Source organism: Bos taurus, chromosome 19 (genome assembly GCF_002263795.3).
Source record: "Bos taurus isolate L1 Dominette 01449 registration number 42190680 breed Hereford chromosome 19, ARS-UCD2.0, whole genome shotgun sequence".
NCBI classification, from domain to species: domain Eukaryota; kingdom Metazoa; phylum Chordata; class Mammalia; order Artiodactyla; family Bovidae; genus Bos; species Bos taurus.
The window spans coordinates 47,819,354-47,840,959 of NC_037346.1; the positions used below are offsets into that span (position 1 = coordinate 47,819,354).

A 21,606-nucleotide genomic window follows, 5' to 3' on the forward strand; every position below is an offset into this window, starting at 1 on the left:
CACCACCCAGCGCCCAGGCCAGTCCCCTCTCCAGCCCGGGCAGCTGGCCCCTGGCCTGCTGTGGCAGGCAGGCCTGGCCAGGCCTGGGCACTGGCCCAGGAGGGCTCTGGGCGGCAAAGAGGGAGCAGACATTCCGGGCTGCTGGAGCCCTGCCCCCGCTATTCCCATAAACGGTCCAGTCCCCGGACTGAAGGCTCCCAGCTGTCCTCCAGTCCCCGGGGGGAGCGCCTTGCTGGCTGAAGGCACAGAACTGGCTGGTGCCTGCCCCGGCTCCATGTCCACTCGCACACATGCTCAGAGCCACCGGAGTACTGCCCACAGGGCCCAGGGTCAGCACCCTTTGCCCTAGCCGGGCAGAAGGGGGTGCCCACGCAGGGACTGACTGCAGGGACCACCCCTGCCCCTGCCCCCAGCACATGCCTTCACCCTGAGTCTTCCTCAGAGGCCAGCCTGGTTTTGAGGGAGTATCATTTTGAGGGACATTTTAAAATCATTTATCTAGATGTTTATTGTAGAAAATCTAGAAAATACAGAAATGTGTAAAGAAAAGCCTTTTTTATATCAACACTGAGAGACAAGCACTGTTGACACTTGGTGTACATATTTCCAGCCTTTTTTTCTCAACACTGTATTTTAAATCTGATCACACTGTATTTACAGCTGTGTAACCTTTTTCCAGGTAGCATGACTAGACTGTCTTTTTCTTAGTATTTAAATGCCAAACCTAGAACCTGGCCAAAGCCTGGCCCCCCTGGGAGGACCCTTGGCCCTGTGCCCTTTCTTGGCTTTGGCCCAACCCTAGTATCTGTCCTCCTAGTATCCTCTAGTGCCACAGCTTTTGCAGCCCCGCTGCCAGTCTCTAGCTGCTGTTGTGTCAGTGTGTGTGTATCTGTGTGTTTGTGTGTCTCTGTTAGTATGTGTGTCTGTGTTGGTGTCTGTGTGTTCCTGTGTCTGTGATTGTGTGTATCTGTGTTTATGTGCCTGTGACTGTGTGTGTGTGTGTGATTGTATTTGTGTGTGTGTGTTGGGGGGCACGTAGATGCAATCATGCAGGCCTATTCCATGGGTCAGGATGTGGAGTTGAGGTATTCCGGATTTGCAAGAGGGTGGAAGTTTATGATTACTTGAGACAGTGGAATTTATAAACATAGCCTCTAAATAGTTCCAAGCCTTCTACCACCCAAGTCTTCTTTAATGACCCCCCCTCCTCAGCCTGATGTTTCAAAAGCTGTTTGGCAGACAGAGGTCATTGTCATATGACCCCCTTCCTATCTTTACAAGCTTCAGGGGTTCCTGCTGCCAGTCAGAGTCTGTGGGCAGCACTCAAAAGGTCTGAGCTGCAAAGAAGACTTAACAGCCTTATATCCACAAGGGCTTTTGAAATATTAAAAACGTTTAGACTCCTGTTTCTGCCTCCTCAGATGCTCGAGGTGAGGCCGTGCCTAACTAGGGGATAGCTGAGGGGGTGGTGACAACAGGAAGAGGGGCCATTCTGACATTTTCTGCCAGTGACCTGAGAGCTGAGCCCTGCCCAAGGCTGCCCCTCAGGGACCAGCTCTGATCCATGCGGGCCAGAAGTGATGATGGTTTGTCCAATCTCCGCACCCTGCCTCAGGCTGCCCACTCTGACTCTGTAGGGAATCGACTGGCTTCAGATTAGGCCTAAGTCAAATCCTACCTCTGAACTTGACTTTGAGCAACTTACTTCCATTTTTTGAGCCTCCAATTTCACGCCTGTGAGATGGTTCCTATGATAGTTCTTATGAACCCTCTCAAGATTGCTGCAATTGGTCGGATGAGATAATGTAGAAATTCCTGGTGCCTAGTTTCCTGATCATCATCTCCTGATAAAGATTGCTTCATAACTGCCTCCCACTTCAAGCATCCCCTCGAGTCTCAGCCCGAGAGAGCTGGAAGGGCAAAGTTAGACCAGCCCCTCCCTGAAGAGATGGAGAAAACCGCCCAGAGCAGCTCACTGCGAGCTGGATAGACATTCTTCACGATTCCTTCCTGTACTATCGGATGTCCTCCCACTGGGAGTGCAGTGGGCTCGTTCACCTCCAGGCCTGGGCTGCCTTAAGTTCTGGAGACGTTCAGCTGTCATCTCCTCGTCCTCTTCAGTCTCTTCTCCGGGACTCCTGCCAGGCCCTGCTGGGAGCCTCCTATTTTGTCCTCTATGTCTCCTCATTCCCGCTCGTATTTCTCATCCCTCTCTGTCCTGTGCTCCAAGTGATTTCCCTGGCTGTGTCTTAGCCTGTGCATTGAGATGACTACTTTTCCAATTTAATAACCATACTTTTTTTTTTTCACTTCTATTAGTTCTAGACCTCCAGTGTCTTCACAAAAGTTTATTCTTACTTCACAGATCCTGTTCCTTCTCTTATACTTTTAAAAACCTGCATTTTTAAAAAATTGCTGTAATATATACCGAGCATTTACCATCTGACGTTTTTTGGGGGGTTGGGGGGCTTGACACAGCATGTGGGATCTTAGTTCCCCGCCCAGGGATCAGACCCATACCCCTTGCACTGGAAGCACAGAGTCTTAACCACTGGACTGCCAGGGAAATCCCCATTTTAACCGTTTTGAAGTATACAGTTCAGTGGCATTGAGTATATTCAATTACTGTGCAGCCATCACCATATCTATTCGAGTCCCCTTCTCTTGGGTACACATCCCAAATTGAAATTCCTGGGTCACAAAGTAATTCTATACTCTTTTCCACAATGGCTGCACCATTTTAGTACCAGCAGCAGTGCACAAATGTTCCAATTTCTGCATGTGTTAGCCATCACTTGATGTTTTCTGTGTTTTGTTTTTTGGAATTTTTTTTGTAACAGCCATCGTAGTGGTATCTCAGATTTTGATTTGTAGTTCCCTAATGATTAGTGGTATTGGACATCTTCTCAAGTACTTATGATCCATTTAGAGATAATCTTTAGAAAGATATCTAGTGAAGTCCTTTGCCCATCCTTGAATTGGCTTGTTTGTTTCTTCACTGTTGAGTTTGGGGAGCTCTTTATATATTCTGGCTATTAGTCACTTATCAGATCTAGGATTTGCAAATATTTTCTCCAGTTCTGTTGCTTGCCTTTTTACTCTGTTGTTAGTGTCCTTTTATGTGCAAAAGCTCTTAATTTTCATGAGGCCCAGCTTGTCTGTTTTTTCTTTTGTTGCCTATGCTTTTAGTAGCATATCCAATAAATTATTGTCAAATCCAATGTTCATGAAGCTTTTCCGCTATGATTTCTTCAAAGAGTTTTACAGTCTGCGTTCTTATGTTTAGGTCTGTAATCCATTTTGAGTTTATTTTTGCAGATGGTATGAAGCCTAGTTAAGTCCCTTTCAGATTTCCCTAATGCCTGTCCTTCCTTGGCTGTGGTCTAATCCATGCCTGTGTCCAGAGTTTAGCAGAGACTCTGCAGCCGAGCTATGTGGATTTGAGTCCCACCTCCACTGTTTGCTAGCTGTGTGACTATAAGCAAGTTTCCCAACCTCTCTGTCCCTCCTTTTCCTCATCTATAAACTGGATGTATTGATCACAGTACCTGCCTCGTAGTTTGTTGTGAGGATTCATATCCCAAAAGCCCTCAAAAGGTCCCTAGCCCCTGTACAGTGCTTAGTGGTGGAGGTCATTACTAACACTAACTGGGTTGGATTTCCTCTTGTACATGGTATTCTTGACCTATGAGCCATCTTCACTGGAATAGCCTTCCACAGGGGAGCCCTTCCCAGGCACACAGCAGGTTGTGAAGGTGTCCTCAGGGTTGGTTTCATGGTTGTTTCTTGCAGAGTCCTTTTAGAAAAGTAGCCATCTGCTGGCTCCCCTGATGGAGGCATTACTTCCACTGTAGCTGACTATTCTCAGGTGGGCGCTGATGCTGCAGCCCTTTGCGCATGGATGCACTTTGATTGCTCACATGGGCTCCCACTCACTGCTGCATGAGCCCTCCTTGTCTCCCAGGCATCTGAATAGTCCCTTTCCTTGCTTTCCATCTCAGCTCTGTATTTTGCATTTTTAAAAATACTATATTTGACCCCAAATAGCCAAAGCAACCTCGAGAAAGAAGAACTAAGCTGGAGACATCACACTTCCTGATTTCAAACTTTATTACAAAGCTACAACAAACACAACAGTTTGGTACTGACATAAAAACAGACACATAGATCAATGGAACAGAATAGAAAGCCCGGAAATAACCCCACACATATATGGTCAATATGTTTATGACAGAAAAGTCAAGAGTATACAATGAGGGAAGGATAGTGTCTTCAGTAAGTGGTGTTGAGAAAACTGGATGGCCACGTGCAAAAGAATGAAACTGGACCCCTGTCTTATACCACAGACAAAAATCAACTCAAAGTGGATTAAAGGCTTCAAAGTAAGGCCTGGAACCATAAAAATCCTAGAAGAAAATACAGAGAGTAAGCTCCTAGACATCAGTCTTAGCCAAGATTTTTTTTTTAATTTGACACTAAAAAAGGCAACAAAGGCAAAAATCAACAAATGATTCTACATCAAACTACAAAGCTGATGCACAGCAAAAGAAGCCATCAACAAAATGAAAAGGCAACTCCCAGACTCAGAGAAAATATTTGCAAATCATATACTATCTGATAAAGGGTTAAATATTAAACATACATGAAGAATTCATAGAAGTCCAAACAACTACAGGAAAAATTTGATTTAAAAATGGGCAAGGATCTGAATAGACTCTTTTCCAAAGAAGATTTACTGATGGCCAAGAAGTACATGAAAAGTTACACAACCTCACTAGTCATCAAGGAAATGCAAATCAAAACCACAATGAGACATCACCTCCACCTCTTAGAATGGCTATTATCAAAAAGACAAGAACTGTTAAGTGAGAGCAAGGAAATGAAGAAAAGGGAACCCTTGTGCACTGTTGGTGAGAATGTAAATTGGTGCAGCTACTTGGAAAACGGTATGGAGGTTTCTCAAAAAAAATTAAAAATAGCCTACCATCAGTTCAATTCAGTTCAGTTCAGTTGCTCAGTTCAGTTCAGTCGTGTCCGACTCTTTGTGACCGCATGGAATGCAGCATGCCAGGCCTCCCTGTCCATCGGCAACTCCCAAAGTTTACTCAAACTCATGTCCATTGAGTCGGTGATGCCATCCAACTATCTTATCCTCTGTTGTCCCCTTCTCCTCCCGCTTTCAATCTTTCCCAGCATCAGGATCTTTTCCAATGAGTCAGTTCTTCTCATCAGGTGGCCAAAGTATTGGAGTTTCAGCTTCAGCATCAGTCCTTCCAATGAATATTCAGAACTGATTTCCTTTAGGATGGACTGGTTGGATCTCCTTGCAGTCCAAGGGACTCTCAAGAGTCTTCTCCAACACCACAGTTCAAAAGCATCAATTCTTCAGTGCTCAGCTTTATAGTCCAACTCTCACATCCATACATGACTACTGGAAAAACAATGGCTTTGACTAGACAGACCTTTGTCGGCAAACTGATGTCTCTGTTTTCTTGTATGCTGTCTAGGTTGGTCATAGCTTTTCTTCCAAGGAGCAAGTGTCTTTTAATTTCATGGCTGCAGTGATTTTGGAGCCCCCCAAAATAAAGTCTGTCACTGTTTCCACTGTTTCTCCATCTATTTGCCATGAAGTGATGGGACCGGATGCCATGATCTTAGTTTTCTGAATATTGAGTTTTAAGCCAACTTTTTCACTCTCCTCTTTCACTTTCATTGAGAGGCTCTTTTAGTTCTTCGCTTTCTGCCATAAGGGTGGTGTCATCTGCATATCAGAGGTTATAGATATTTCTCCTGGCAATCTTGATTCCAGCTTGTGCTTCATCCAACCCAGCATTTCTCATGATGTACTCTGCATATAAGTTAAATAAGCAGGGTGACAATATATGGCCTTAATGTACTCCTTTCCCTATTTGGAACCAGTCTGTTGTTCCATGTCCAGTTCTAACTGTTGCTTCCTGAACTGCATACAGATTTCTCAAGAGGCAGGTCAGGTGGTCTGGTATTCCCATCTCTTTAAGAATTTTCCAGACTTTGTTGTGGTCCACACAAAGGCTTTGGCATAGTTAATGAAGTAGAAGTAGATATTTTTCTAGAACTCTCTTGCTTTTTCAATGATCCAACGGATGTTGGCAATTTGATCTGTGGTTCCTCTGCCTTTTCTAAATCCAGCTTGAACATCTGGAAGTTCACAGTTCTACTACTGCGGGCAAGAATCCTTTAGAAGAAATGGAGTAGCCATCATAGTCGACAAGAGTCTGAAATGCAGTACTTGGATCCAATCTCAAAAATGACAGAATGATCTCTGTTCGTTTCCAAGGCAAATCATTCAATATCACTACCAGTAATGCTGAAAAAGCTGATGTTGAATGGTTCTGTGAAGACTTACAAGACCTTCTAGAACTAACACCCCAAAAAGATGTCGTTTTCCTTATAGGGGACTGGAATGCAAATGTACGGAGTCAAGAAACACCTGGAGTAACAGGCAAATTTGGCCTTGGAGTACAGAATGAGGTAGGGTAAAGGCTAATAGAGTTTTGCCAAGAGAACACGTTGGTCATAGCAAACACCCTCTTCCAACAACACAAGAGAAGACTCTACACATGGACATCACCAGATGGTCAATACTGAAATCAGATTGATTATATTCTCTGCAGCCAAAGATGGAGAAGCTCTATACAGTCAGCAAAAACAAGACCAGGAGCTGACTGTGGCTCAGATCATGAACTCCTTATTGCCAAATTCAGACTTAAAGAAAATAGGGAAAACCACTAGACCATTCAGGTATGACCTAAATCAAATACCTTACGATTACACAGTGGAAGTAACAAATAGATTCAAGGGATTAGATCTGATAGAGTGCCTGAAGAACTACCATATAATACAGCAATTCCACTCCTGGGTATGTATCCAAAGAAAATGAAATTATAGTCTTGATATCTGCACTCCCATGTTCATTGCAGCATTATTTACAATAGCTGAGATATGGAAACAGCCTAAGTGTCCACTGATGGAAATTAAAAATGTAACACATACACACACACGTGTGCATGTACACGCACAGGAACACTATTCTGCCATGTAAAAGAAGGCAAGCTTGCCATTTGCAACAACATGGATGGAACTTCAGAGCATTATGCTAAGTGAAATAGGTCAAACAGAGAAGGGCAAATACTGTATGATCTCATTTATATGCAGAATCTAAAATACAAAAGCCTGCCCAGTGGCTCAGCAGTAAAGAATCTGCCTGCAAGGAAGGAGACACAGGAGATGTGGGTTCAATCCCTGAGTGAGAAGATACCCTGGAGGAGGAAATGGCAACCCACCCCAGTATTCTTGCCAGGGAAATCCCGTAGCTGGAGGAGCTACAGTCCATATGGACTAGCCTGAGGGGCTACAGTCCCTAGGGTCGCAAAGAGTCAGACATGACTGAGCAACTGAGCTCACACAACAACAATAACAGTAAAAAAAAAAAAAAAAAAAAAAACACCCCCAAACAAAACAAAACAAAATTGAACTCGTAGATATAGAGACGGTGAATGCCAGAGGCAAGGGTGGGTGGGTGAAATGGGTGAAGGCAGTCAAAAAGTATAAACTTCCTGTTGCAAGATAAATAAGTCCAGAGGGTGACTGTATAGCGTGAAGATAATAGTAACCAAATAATAACCAAGCAACCAAAAAGTACTTTTTTTTTTTTTTCATCCTGGTAGATGGCCCCTTACCTTCTGTGCCTCCTGACAGCAAACTCATGGTCTAGGGCTCTCCCTTGGGAAACAGGTGTAAGGACAGTGAAAGAGAGGAGGAGCCCTGGGTCGATCATACTTCCCTCAAGAGAGAAAAAGGCCAAAAAACGTGAACATAAGCGGTCAAGTCAGAAGAACATAGAAAAACAACTGTGCTTCCAGAATCCAGAGACCCAGAGAGGTCTTTTCCTTCCGTCTGTGCATTCATCCATCCTCCCACTCACCTGCTCAGAAGTAATGCCAGCCTGTGGAGGGAGGGGGTTCATCAATCCCTGGTCAAGATCAAGGGTGGCTCCAACGCCAGGGAGAAGTGACCAAGAAGAGTGGAACAAGCTCTGGTCTAGATATTAAGAGCCCTGGTTGTCCTTTTGGCTCTGCCACTGACCTGGTGTGAAGGTGTACGGCTAGACCATTCTAGACCTCAGTCTCCTCACCTGTAAAATGGGGACAGTTGGGCCAGAAGTTAGGCGGGGCTTTTCCTTTTCTGACATTCCACGGCTGACCCTTTAGCCCCTGATGTCACAATATGGAGCTGGACCGTGATTGGGCCACAGCCTCCTCCGGCTCTGCTGTTCTTTTGGTCATGGGAACAAGATGGACTTGCCCTGGCCCTTCCCTCCTTGTGCTCTTCTGTTGTGCCATGGCTCAGGGTGACCAGGACTCAGGTGGGGCTGGGACCTGAAAGAGCGTGGGATCAGACCCAGGGACCAGGCAGGGGCAGGCCCCTCCCAGGACAATTGACGCCCATCTCCTTCTCTGCAGACCAGCTCTACAATGAGACTGTGGCAAAGGCCTTCCTGGAGTTTTACGAGCGAACAGCCCAGGTTGTATGGAACCAGTTCATGGCGGCCGCCTGGAACTATGTCACCAACATCACAAAGAAAAATCAAGAGGAGATGGTGTGGCACCACTTCCGCCCCTGCCCCTTCTCCCTTTGTTCTTCTCAGGAGTCACAGTGCAGGGGTGCTGGGGGGCCAAGGAATCACACCTTCTGCCACTCTTCCAGAGCTAGATGAGAGAGGGAAGCCCCAAAGCACATGTCGGAACAGACGTCAGGCTCCAGGCCTCCTGGAGCCCTGAAAGCTGTCTGGGCTAGAACCTCTAGCTTCTTTCCTCTTGTAAATATCACCTGCTTGCCTGTAGGGGGCAGGTTCCCTCCCTTCTTGCTTTTGGCAAAGTTTCAATGACTCCAAACCCTTTAAAGGGGCTTTGGAAGGAGGTTGTGGGGCTGGGCCCTGGAGTTCCATGTGACGCCCTCACCCTCTCCTTCACCCTCACATGACAAACATGGTGACCGTCCTTCCAGCTGTACAAGGACGTGGAGAAGTCCCAGCACACACTGTACTTTGGCACGCGGGCCCGCATGTTTAAGATCGCCAACTTCCAGGACTCGGATGTGAAGCGCATGCTGAGTAAGCTGCTGAACGTAGACAAGGCGGCCCTGCCCAAGGAGGAGCTCCGGGAGGTGATGGACGAGCCCCCAGGTCTCCAGGCACATGCTCCCCACCTCAGGGGTGGGCAGGCCGCCGGGTGGGGAGCCGCCTGGGGCTGGAAGGAGTTTGGGGGAGGCAGAGCCAGAGCTTCCTCTGGGTGGGTGGGGGAGGTGAGCAGAGGCTAGTGGGAAGATGGGACGATGCCTTGGCCAGGCCTGCCTCTCCCAGCTGATGGGACTAGCGCTGGGGGTGGGCCCATGGCTGCGGACCTGCCCTGGGTGACACCTGTCCCCCCCAGTACAACGAGATTCTGGCCTACATGGAGACCACGTACAGCATGGCCCAGGTCTGCCTGAATGAGGGGCCCTGCCTGCCCCTGGAGCCTGGTGAGCACCCAAGCCCGCCCCCACCCACCCCAGAGTCTCAGCACAGCCCGTTCCAGTAGCCTCCAGATTCCCACCTTCCTCCCAGCCCCAGCTGCACTTGGGGAGGGCTACCCACGGCGGGACAGGGCAGGGGGCCGGCTGGAGTGAGGTCCCACCTCGGCTCCTTTTCTGGGTACAGACCTCGAAGAAGTCATGGCCACCTCCCGAGACCAGAAGGAGCTGCTGTGGGCCTGGCAGGGCTGGCGGGACGCCGTGGGTCGCCAGCTCCGCATGACCTTTGAGCGCTACGTGCAGCTCAGCAACAAGGCTGCGAATCTCAATGGTGAGGCCCCTCACCCCTCACCTGCCAGCCCATCCAGCTGGGCAGACTGCATCCTGCAGGGGGTTCAGGGCAGTGCTGGGAAGGGTGAAGCCAAGTCTGGGTAGGACCTGGAGACAGGAACCCTGAGTCCTGCCGCTGGGGAGTGCAGAGCTGGCTCACTCGTCCGTGTGGATCCACAAACAGCAACTGAGCACTACTCCTGGGGTGTGCCATTGCTGGAGAGGGTCTGAGGATGCACAGGTGGAAAAACAGGGAAGGTGCCCACCTTCCCCGGGCTTACAGGCCTCTGGGAGACAGACGCTCATTTCCAGTCACCACCCATAAGTGCTGAGAAGGATGGGGCTTCAGAGAGAGAAGAAGGGACCCTGTTTCAGCCAGGTGGGCGGGGAGGGCCTTGCTGGCATTCATCCAAGGCCTGAAAGATGGAGCAAGCCGGGCAACAAGAAGCCCTCGGGAGGATCTGAAGAAAGGCAGCCTGGGTGGGTGGGGCTCCAGGTGGAGAGAGAGGAGCAGACCCTGTCTGCCCAGGCCCAGAGGATGCTCAGTGTGTGCTTTGCTAAGTGCCTGTCCATCCCACTCTCATCCTTTACGGATGGTGACTTGGTGGGGGGTATTTTTCCTGTTTGGCAGATAAAGACCTTGAGGATCTAGGAGGTCAGTTGGCTTCCCTAGCAGGTGCCTGGGTTTCCTGCCAGCCAGGCCAGGCTGAAGGGTGGGTGGGGGTCACCCCTGAGCCCCTCCCCTGTCCTAGGTTACCAAGACATGGGGGCCTTGTGGAGGTCCAAGTACGAGTCCGACACGCTGCAGGAAGACCTGGAGCAGCTGTTCCAGGAGCTGCAGCCGCTCTACCTGAACCTGCATGCCTACGTGCGCAGGTCCCTCTACCGCTTCTATGGGCCCGAGCTCATCGACCTGAGGGGGCCCATCCCCGCCCACGTCCTGGGTAAAGCCCCAGCTGGCAGCAGAGGCGGGCAGGTGGAGTAGGCCTCCCGAGCAGGCGCGCAGTCGGTGGGGAGAGACGGTCTCCCGCCTCCTCTTAACCCTGCCCCTCCTCTTCCAGGGAACATGTGGGCTCAGTCCTGGGTCAACATCTTAGACCTGGCCCTGCCCTTCCCAGAGAAGCCCCCCGAGGACATCACGAAGATCATGCAAGGCCAGGTCAGCGTTCGGGCCCCGGTCTGCCCTGCCCACCCCACAGCCCCCGGGTGGGGCCCCAAACTCTGCCTCTTCCCCACAGCACTGGAAGCCTGAGAAAATGTTCCAAGAGGCTGAAAAATTCTTCACCTCCATGGGGCTGCTTTCCACCCCTCCTGAGTTCTGGAAAAACTCCATGATGGAAAGGCCAACTGACGGGCGGGAGGTGGAGTGCCACGCGTCCGCCTGGGACTTCTACAACGGGAAGGACTTCAGGTGCTCACCCTGTGGCTGGTATCACCCCCTTCCTCTGCTCCTTCTGCTCTCCACCTGTCTGCCTGTCTCAGCGGGGTGGCAGCCGGGGGGTGGGGGGCGGGGAGCCGGCCACCTGGGGGAGATGAGTGTGAAAGCCACGCGTCTGGCCGCTGCTTGGATGTGCCACCTGGAGTACCAAGAGCACAAGGCCCTGCTGGTCTCCAGCCCAACCACCCAGTCCTTTTACAGAGCCTGAATAGGGAAATGTCTCCTTTTCCCAGGGCATCCCCATGCTCCTTGACCCCTGCCCTTTAACCCTAGGATAAAGAAGTGCACCGAAGTGACCATAGAAGACCTGCTGTCCATCTTCCACCAGATGGGCCACATCCAGTACTTCCTGCAATACAAGAACCTCTCGGTGATCTTCCGCGCAGGCGCCAACCCAGCCTTCGAGGAGGCCGTGGGGTCGGTGGTCACCCTTTCAGCCTCTTCCCACAAGCACCTGCTCAACAGAGGCCTGCTCAGCCAACAGCACCAGGACAAAGGTGATGGGGACCAGGAGGATCCCAGGCCTGGGGACCCCGGGCAAGGCCTAAGGGAGGCGGGACCAGAGCCACCTCCTGACTGCCCCCACTGCTTTCCCCAGAGGAGGAGGTCAATTTCCTGATGAGCGTTGCCCTGGAGAAGATCGCCTTCATCCCCTTCGCCTACCTGATGGACCTGTTTCGCTGGAAGGTCTTTGACGGCACCATCGAGAAGGATGTGTACAACCAGGAGTGGTGGAACCTCAGGTGGGGAGGATCGCCATTCGGGCCCCTCTGGCCACGCCTGGACTAGGGTGGGCTTTGGGGGCAGCCTCAAGGGGACCGCCTGCTACCAAAGGGCACCACCGTCTCACCTCCGGGGGCAGAGCTGGGCGTGTGATGCTGCTAATCTGCGGCCATGGGGAAGCCCTGGGGTGGCATTGGCCGTCTGTTGTCACCAGACAAAAGCATCCCTGCTGAAGTGGGTAGGGCCGGAGCATGAGTCTTGGGGGATTGTGTTGAATCTGGCTCCAGCACTCAGCAGGCTCATAGCCCCTCGGGGGATCCCTGGAGGCCGGCAAGCTCGCATGGTGGTTGCACTTGAGCCCCTCCAAGAATGGGATGCTGACCACCAGGCAGGCCTTCCTGCTCCTCCCCTCCCTTCTCTGCCTCCCAGTGGGGCCAGCAGAGGGGGTGTTTGGGGTCTGAGCTCTTTCCTTTTGGTGGAGAGTTTTTATATGACAAGGGCAAGCCCACTGCCCCCTTTCCTATTATCCCGACACACACACATACACAGACACACACACCTGTCTCTTACTCTGTCCCCAGGCCTGTCTGTGGGCGGAACTGGCAGTGAAGGAGCCCCCCAGCAGTCGGGCGGCATCAGTCTTGAGTGAGGGGCACCCGTGTCCATCCCATCACCGACCCCTGGCTGTTAGATTGGATAATAATTGCGCATGGGCAAGGCTTCCCCTTCTCCACCAATCCTCAGACCCACCAGCTCAGGTCTGCCAGCCACAGGTGCTCCCAAAGGGCCCACAAGTTCTGCATCAGGCCCTTAGGCTGACTTGAACCTTTACAGGTGCCCAGCCTGCCATCACCCTACCACCCAGGGATGGCAGAGCAGGCTGCCCCTCCCTTTGTCCTCTCACCCTCTGACTCCCACCCCAAATTCAGGACTGGACCTCACTGGGGGGATTGGCAGAGTCTTGACCTTGTGCCCCCTTCAAGGGCACCCCCACCAGCCATCTGGACTGAGTGATGGAAACCAGAGGCTGAGGGAGGGGGCGACTCCCTGGCCCTTGAACAGAACCTCGTGGATGAGAGAGGAGCTTCCCCATGAGGACTGTGCAGGGCTCCAGTGGGCTGACGTGAAACGACAAGCTTTTCCATAGACTTCATCCACCCCAAAGATGGCTCTCGTTATGCCCATTTCACAGACAACACTTTACAGCCCGGCTCAGTAACAATCAACTTTCCCACAGTCACACAGCTCAGAGGGGCAAAGCCAGCAGTTACCGGGGTCTGCCCGCGACTCCGCCGTGTCCTGCTACCAACTCCCTGATCTCTAGGCCTCGCTTTTCCTCCATACCGCAGGGATGGTGCTGTGTTTTCTTCTCAGCACTTCTTATCAGATGAAACCACTTGGTTGGTTGGTCCATGGCCATCCCCCATCATTAGGAGGAAAGCAGGGACCCTGCCTAGCCCGTTCCCTCCCGTGTCCCCAGAGCCAGGATAGTGTTGAGGGAGCCTGTGTGGAGAACTCAGCATGGTTCCTGCAGAGAGGACGTGCTTGATGTTAACTCCTGTAATTGTTTAATTCTCTGATTCCCAATCCCCTGTGTTTTCAACTCATTTATTTAATCAATAAAATGCATTAAGTGTCCTCCTCATGCCAAGTCACTGTGATAGCTGTGCAAATGCTCCAGAAGGAAAAGGGCTCTGGAAATCTTACCAGGTGGCACTTTCAAGCCCCCGATTTAACACCACCCCCAGGTTGAAGTACCAGGGCCTGTGCCCTCCCATCCCTCGGACAGAGGAGGACTTTGATCCAGGCGCCAAGTTCCACATCTCTGCCAGCTTGCCCTACATACGGTAAGGTCTGGGCCACTCCAGCAGAACCGGCCTAGGGGGTGGGGGTTAGGGGACACAGGACCCAGGTGGAGGATTTTCAGGAAGGCCCCAGACCCAAATGTCCTCCCCCTGCACGCCTCCCCACCTCCTCCCGTCGGACAGCACACCCTCCTGAGGGCCTTGTCCTGAGCACACTGAGCTTTCACATGAGCTCCCCTGCGGAGGGCAGCGTGATGGAAAAGCGTGTCAGCTGTCCCGAGAAGTGAGCAGGAGGGGGGAAGGGGCGCATGAGTCCAGAAGGTTAGGAAGCAGAGACCCTGCAACATCCCAGGGCCAGCCTACCTGATGGTAACCGCTGACCCGAGCCCACCCCGCCACACCCCCAGCCGGCCTCGCCTTCTCTCCCCAGGTACTTTCTCAGCCTCGTGCTCCAATTCCAGTTCCATGAAGCACTCTGCAAGGCCTCGGGCCACATGGGGCCGCTGCACCGCTGTGACATCTATAACTCCAAGGAGGCTGGGAAGCTCCTGGAGTGAGTGCCCTCCCCCTTTCCTTGTCCTTCCCCACCTTGCTGGACGCCTGCCCTGGGCCCCTCTCCTCACCTGGCTCCACCCCAGGTCCCCTGCGCAGAGCTTATGTTCTAGTGGAAGTTCTTCCCTCTGTCAGACTATGAGAGACTACAGAGTTTGAGAGACCATGGTCTCTCCTATGTTAGTCAAAGCCCGTTTTCTCTTATGTAGCCCCTGTGGTCAGAGAGATGGTTTAGCCCCTCCTGCTAACATGCACACACACGCATGCACGCACTTGTTCACGTTGTCAATAAATCGAACTGTCCCAGGTGGGAAGCCAGTGTTGGGGTCTCGCCTCTGCCTCCATCTTCCATCTGAATCCCCTTATTCTTTCCCTGCAAGGTGCCTGCCTAGCTTCTCAGCAGCACTTGATACCCCCTGGGGTGCACTCTGCTTTGCCTGTCTTTTCTCAGAGGTGCCTGAACCCAGTTCCCGGGCTGATCCAGGCTGCTTTTGCACCAGCCTCTTGGCCCACTCTGATCAGCTTGTGGTCTACTTTGACCCCCTCCCCACAGTCTTTTTTCCCGGCTCTTGGTGTCTAGCCCATCCTTTCCATCCCTGCCTCTGTGGTGCAAGCTTCTGGCCCTGAAGGAAACCTGGAGTGGGGTGAGAGGCTGACCTGGGCTGGAAGCCTTTACTTCCACAGGCTGGCTCTCTAGCAAGCACTCTTACAGTGTTCCACATTAGCAGTTCATAACTTGCAAAGTGGACTTTATTATCCACATTTCGTAAATGATGAAACTGAAGCTCAGAGAAGTATAATTTCATGTTGCTGATCTAGGAAGTGGCAGAATCATGCTTTGAACCCCAAAGTGACTCCAGAACACATTATCTTCCACCCTATTGCTTCCATCAGTTATAAAGGATGCTGTTCTGGTGAAGCTAGACCTGGGTCCTCTGGTCCCAGGATCAGCACTCCAGTCTCTGGGATATGGAGCCCGCCCCACTGACATAATCTTTTTCTCATTGCATTTCAACCGATTTCAGTAGGTCCATTACCATAATCGGTCAAGGTCATGTTGAGTTTATTCCTGGTTTCCCAGAGGATGAACAAAGCCACTATTTAGTATCCTAATAATTATCCACAATAATTTAGCCTCCTTTGGAAATGTAATGAGCACGTTCGTGATTCCACCATGCAGCTTGTCAGTACCCACGAGGCCAGACAGAGTTGCGAGACTAATCCTTGCCTTTGCTCCCAGGAGGGCTGCACTTGACATGCCTTCTTGTCTCCCTAGTCTTTTTGCTATTTCATCTTTTCATACTCCTGGGATTTGTTCTAGCCAACTGCCCAGGTTTGAGCTTCTCAGAATGTGTGGAACAGAAGGGGCCTCTCGGCTCCCTGCGTTCGTGTCTCTGGCTGCCCATCATTTACTCACTCAGCAAACATTTACCTGCGCACGTGCCAGCCTGCCCTGCGTCCAGCAGGGGGCAATGGGCCACAGGATAAACCCATAACCGTATGCCAAGAAAGGAGCTGCTGCAGCAGGAAAGGGATTTGGTGAACGTGCAAAGAGGGGAAGGAGGTCTTGCTAGGGGACCAAGGAGGGAACTCTGTCCCTCAATGCAGGAGTACAAGAAATAGCAGACTTCTGTTTTTTTTTTTTTTAATACATTTTAATATTCATTGGATATTTTCAAGAGAACTCTTAAGTTTTTTGTTTTTTTTTAATAATTTTATATTTTTGGCTGTGCTGAGTCTTCATTGCTGCTCAGGCTATTTCTCCTGTTGTGGGGAGCGAGGGGCTACTCTGAAGTTGTGGTGATTGGGCTTCTCATTGCCATGGTTTCTTTCGTAGCAGAGCCTGGGCTCTAGTGCTCAAGCTTCAGTAGATGTGACACGCGGACTCAGCAGTTGTGGCTCCTGTGTCCTAGAGCACGGGCTCAGTAGTTGTGACCCACAGGCTTAGTTGCTCCATCGCATGAGGATCTTCCCGGATCAGGGATCAAACCCGTGTCTCTTGCACTGGCAGGCAGATTCTTTACCAGTGAGCCATGAGGGAAGCCCAGCATCAACTCACTTTTGACTGAGCCTTTATCCCACTTGATCGGTGAGACATTTGACCTCAGTCTTTCTCATTTCCCTACCCCTCTCCACCCAGGACATATAAGGCTCCCAGGGTCTGACTTGGTACCAAAGCACGCCAAGGACTCACCAGTCATCTCTAGGCCTTTTGTGGAAGGATGGGGCAGGCAAGCGCTTGCAGGCGAGAAGGGGAAGGGCAAGATTCTTGGCTGCTCTTTTCCCTAATCGAGTTTAAAACTTGATTTTGCTACTTTCGACTCATCTTCCTAAGTGTGATCGCCCTGGGGCAGCCTCCAGGTTGGTGCCATTGAGAATAGAAGGTAGAAGTGGCCTTGGTCCAAGTTCCCAAATTCCCCTGCCTCACCCAAGCAGCCACGAGGACCTGATCCTGTCCATGGGCCCATTTCTGCCACCCTGGAGTTGAGGGCTCCAGGCAGTGCCCAGTTGTCACCTTCGCAAGTCTCACGTGCTGCCTGCATCAAAACTCTTGTCCCACCCAGCCTGAAGGACTACTTCTGAGAAGGCAGACTCTCAGTGGTTGAGACTTTACCCCACCAGGTCCTTCCTTTTCTGCAGTACCTGCCACTTGATAAAATCCTCTTACCTAAATGTAGTTATGGGATTTCCTTTGGTTTTTTCCTTTCTATCTTGATGACTTTTCTCCTCCATTTCTCTAGGGTCCTAACTACATTTTCCCCCAGTGGTCTCTGCCATGCATGGATCTACTGACCTTTAGTTTCCCCACCTTATTCTTTCCCAGTTGTTTATTAAGCAATGTATATAAGACTTTGCAAGCTACAAAGCCCTCTTTGCTGCCATTGAGTGTCTTCATCCTCACCACAGTGAAATTAATGGGGGCTGGTTTTACTGATGAAGGAGCTGAGGCTGAGAGAGGTTAAGTTGATCGTCTGTGGCTGTGCAGCCCATAACTAGCACTGCTGGGTCTTGAACCTGAGTCTTGATGGCCTAGATTTCATACTCTAGGCCTCTGGGCCTCTCAGCCCCACCTCTCCAGGTCAGATCGGGGAAGCAGGTTGAGAAGTATCACATACACCTTCTGCTGCCTCTGCAGGGGACACTGGGGTGGAGGAGCCCGGAGCCCTGGCTGCAGCGCAAGCTGTCCCCCTACCTGAGTGCATGGGCCAAGCCTAAGGCTAGACCCCCTGCCACGGAGCACTTGATGAGCCTCGAGGCAGCTGACATTTCTGCAGTGCCGCAGGCAGTGCACAGAGCACATCCCACGCTTGCAATCTCACTAATCCTCCCAAACACTCCCTGGGAGACCGGAAGGGACTGAAAAGCAGTCTCTCTACTGACACTGAGCACCTCATGGGAAAGAGTGTTTCATGACTTTAGGCTTATTTGAGTCCAGGATAATAATAATCCTCACGGTGGTAGTACTAGTAATAATAATAATAGTAATCAGACATTTATTGCCTACCTAATTATGCTCCCAGAATTGTGTCTATTTGGTCAGCACAACCACCCTAAGAGGTAGGTACTGTTATTTTCTCCATTTTATGGATATGGAAATTGAGATTCAGAAAGGTTAAGTACCAGCCCAGGGTCCCACAGCTGAGTCACAGAGTCAGGATTCAAACACAGGTTAGTATTATTTCAAAGTTTGAGATTTCTTTTTCTTTTTTTTTAACTGGAGGATAATTGTTTTACTGTATTGTGTTGGCCTCTTCCATACAGAGCTTGTGATTTTATCCATTATGCTGAACATCTGTTGGGAGAGTCTGGCTAGCAAAGTCAGACTCTAAAGGTGGGGTTGGGCATACTGAGGGGTCCCAGCAGCATCAGCCAATGCCCCCACACACCCTCACAGCCGTACTTACCCTCCCAGGGATGTCCTGAAGCTGGGCTCGAGCAAGCCCTGGCCAGAGGTCCTGGAGAAGATGACCGGGGAGACCAAGGTGTCTACAAAGGCCCTCATGACCTACTTCAAGCCCCTGCTGAACTGGCTGGTCACTGAGAACGTGCGGCAGGGGGAGATACTGGGCTGGCCAGACTTCAGCTGTTCCTTTGAAGGTTTGATGATCTGACCCTCATCCCACCTCTGTTTCAGCTCCAGGCCCGACCCTAGCCTGCCCTGGGCCAGCCCCTACCACAGCTCAGCCTTCACCCCTCGCCCATTAAGGACCTTGCAGTGTGACCCTGTCTGCACCTGATACAGCCTCGGCCAAGACCACAGCCCATGCCCCAGCCACTGGCTCGGAGGCTTCCTTGCCCACTGTCCGGCTAGACTGCAGGGTGGATCTGAGCACGGGGTGGGCATTTTACCTCTTGACCCTGCATGGAGCCACTGCTGGGCTCCATGGGGTACATGGCCCTACCTGTGCCATCCGCTGCTCCTCCTCCTCCTCCTTCTCCTCTTTCCTATCCTCCTTCCAAGGCAAGGCCCTCACTTTTGGAAGGCAGGTGCCAGAGGCTGGGGGAAAATGTCTGTGGCCATCAGATCCCCTCTGGTCACCATGAGGCACCCTCCCCAGCTTCACCTGCTCTGTGTGTTTCCTGTGTCTTCCACAGAAAGAGAAACAAGCAGGGCAGCATTCCTGGGGATGGAGCTGAACTCTGACCAGGTCAAATCCTGGCAGTGGACGTTGCTGGCCCTGAGCTTTGTCATGTTACTGGCAGTCCTGCTGCTGGGCCGCAGGCTGTACACCATGGAAAAAAGCTCACTGACCCAAGACACCAGTACACAAGACACCTGGTCACAGAGCACCCGGTCACAGAGCCCCAGATCACAGGATGCCAGCGCCATCAAGCCAGCATCGAAAATCTGCTTTCTGGGCATAGCGATGGAGCCCCACCAAGTTGTCAAGAGACAGTGGATGCTGCTGGGCCTCTGCCTCCTCCTGATGCTGTGCTCCATTGGCCTCATCATTTGGATTTTCACACAGCACAACAGGAAGCCTCCGTGGATGAGAGATGAATGGGGGAGCTGGGACTAGACACCACTGCAACTGGTGAGGTTTAGGGGAAGGAGGAGGGTGGCCAAATGGAGAGGCGGTGGAGGAGGGGACTGCTTGCCTGAATAGCACCCAACTGCTATTGGGTGCAACCGTGGCAGATCTGGGTATATGGGCAGTTGTGCGTTTGTGAACTCATGTATGTGAGGCCATGTGCATGGGTGACTGTGTGATTCCATGTCTGCCCTGGGTTCCAGACCAGCTTCCTTCTCCTGGGGTTCAGGATCCATAGTTTTAGTGGATCCCTCCAAACCAGCCCCTCACCCCAAAACTGGTTCTTCACATGATGTTTTCTTCAGAAATTCTACTGTGGGGCTGGACAGAGGCTGCAATACCCAAGGAGTATCTGCCATAGTTAGAAACAGGACACTGCTTCAGTGCCTTCAGAAAATGCATGCACGTAGAACCAGACACTCCTTATACATCCTGTCAGTTCATGAGCGCTGAACTCTGTATACTGGCCGGCACTGTGTTGGGCTGCATAACGCAGCCCCCAGAAGCTGCCTGTCAGCTGTCTGAGATGCAAGGAGCCTTATAAACTGCCCCATGGCCCATCCCGGCCCCAGACCGGGCCCTCCAAAATGCAGACAGTGGGTAGCTGGGCACCCAGCCAGGCTTGATTAATGATTGACTTCTTTAATATTTAAACAAAGCTCATCTCCAGCCACTCCACTCCAGAGATGGCCTTGTTCAACACACACACACCTGCTGCCTGGCCTGTTGCCCTGGGGATTGAGCACAGGGCAAACAGCACCTTTCCAGGCTCAGTGGAGGAGGGGAGGATGGGGAGGGAGAGCTTTAAGGAGGACATTGGGGAATGAGTGCTCTAGGGACAAGCCTAGGAAGAGAAAGGGAAGGCCTCTGCTCCTGCCCCTCTTTGCCCTTTCTTTCCAGCCTGGGTCTAACACAAGGGTGCCACACCCAGTGTATGGGAACTTACTGAGTTTGGACTGAGGCCCCAGGGGCCCCCTGGGAGACTGAAAATCAATGTCTGTCGGAAATTAGGGGAACCTTGAGAGGAAGTAACATCACAGCCAGAAACCACAGAGGAGGCATCAGGGCTGCAGTTGAGCAAGCGGGAAGGTGGCCAAGAGATGAGACTGGCTCTCTCTAGATTAAAGATCTGAGCCCAGAAGTCAGGGATCAGGGTACAGAAGGACTGGGCCGAGCTCTCCATGGAGCCTACCTCTGTCCAGGTTTCAAGAGGTCTTCTTGAGTTCTGGCAGAGTCTGAGCACTTTCTGTTCTGACCGCAGGCTCCAGAGCACCCTCATTTGATGTCTCCGTCACTGCTGTTACTTTGCCTTGCTGTAATGTCCTTATTTGTCCCCATTACTAGCTGTCAGCTCTGTAAGGTCAGGACACAGTGAAACATCTGTAGCCAGCACAGGCCATGGCACACAGTGGGGATTTGGAAAATGTTTGAGTGAGTGAGGAAGTGAGTGAATGAGTGTCCCACTGCCCAAATTTCTCCTCAGAGCTCAGCACCCCATGCCCTGAGCCCATGAGAAACAGCCCCACCTTTCCTCCACAGCCAGCCTACCCCCCCCCCCCCGACATGGGGCCAGCCAGGACAACTCAGCACCCCCTCCCCCCCGCCCAGGAGGCCACACTTGCAGCCCTCCCATCCCCCAGCCACAGTGGCCAACGAGATCCGCATCAGGCACTGTGGCTCTGCATGGCAAAGGTACAACCAGCCCAGGAAACCAAGCCTCTCACCTGGACTCCAGCAAAACTCTCACTGAGCCTCCTTGTCCGTCCTCCCTCCCCCACCCGCCGTTGTAAAGTTTCTTTCTTTGGACCTCCACTGTAAAGTTTCTTTCACTGGAATATTTCCTTCATGTCTAACTACTTAACAAGTTGGTTGTCCATCAGTTAAATCTAGATGTGCAAAATGGCATCTGAGGGTCTTTATCATTTATCCCACCTCCCAGCTCAGCCCCTTGCACTGATTCCATCATCGGCCTTTGCCTAAGGTGCATGCCCTATTGAGTGCTTGCCCTCCAAGGATGGCTCCAAACTGGCTGTTGGACCCTCTGCAAAGCTTCAAGCTCACCAAGATGCTCAGTGAACAGTGGTCTCCTCCCACTCCTCTCCAAGAAGGCTTTTTCAGTAAACCTCACCCCATCCCCATCTGCTTATTCTATTGTATTCATTTTCAACCAGTACTC

At 51.4% G+C, this 21,606-nt stretch overlaps 1 protein-coding gene across 5 annotated transcripts; it reads left to right on the forward strand.

Annotated features, from left to right (window-relative positions):
• The first annotated feature begins 7,882 nt into the window (after positions 1-7,882).
• ACE3 (angiotensin I converting enzyme (peptidyl-dipeptidase A) 3) lies at positions 7,883-21,568 on the forward strand. 5 transcript variants are annotated; one of them, XM_015458919.3, is made up of 15 exons: positions 7,883-8,404; positions 8,502-8,638; positions 9,046-9,204; positions 9,471-9,558; positions 9,737-9,880; positions 10,632-10,823; positions 10,941-11,038; positions 11,118-11,290; positions 11,591-11,814; positions 11,916-12,060; positions 13,789-13,887; positions 14,276-14,398; positions 18,311-18,495; positions 18,994-19,433; positions 21,370-21,568. In XM_015458919.3, exons 1-14 carry the CDS (start codon positions 8,266-8,268, stop codon positions 19,416-19,418), a joined length of 2,331 nt encoding a protein of 776 aa, XP_015314405.3. In that variant the 5' UTR covers positions 7,883-8,265; the 3' UTR covers positions 19,419-19,433; positions 21,370-21,568. The 5 variants fall into 5 exon arrangements, with proteins under 5 accessions (XP_015314405.3, XP_059734554.1, XP_059734553.1 ...); XM_059878571.1 differs by having other exon boundaries at positions 21,412-21,568; XM_059878570.1 differs by lacking the exon at positions 21,370-21,568 and adding an exon at positions 20,970-21,265.
• The last annotated feature ends 38 nt before the right edge of the window (positions 21,569-21,606 follow it).

Bases quoted from the DNA above. Each gene is read 5' to 3' on its own strand.
- ACE3 (XM_015458919.3), top strand. From the start codon at position 8,266: ATGGAGCTGGACCGTGATTGGGCCACAGCCTCCTCCGGCTCTGCTGTT. The intron at 8,405-8,501 runs GTGGGGCTGGGA...CCTTCTCTGCAG, and splicing joins TCAGGGTGACCAGGACTCAG to ACCAGCTCTACAATGAGACT. The intron at 10,824-10,940 runs GTAAAGCCCCAG...CTCCTCTTCCAG, and splicing joins CATCCCCGCCCACGTCCTGG to GGAACATGTGGGCTCAGTCC.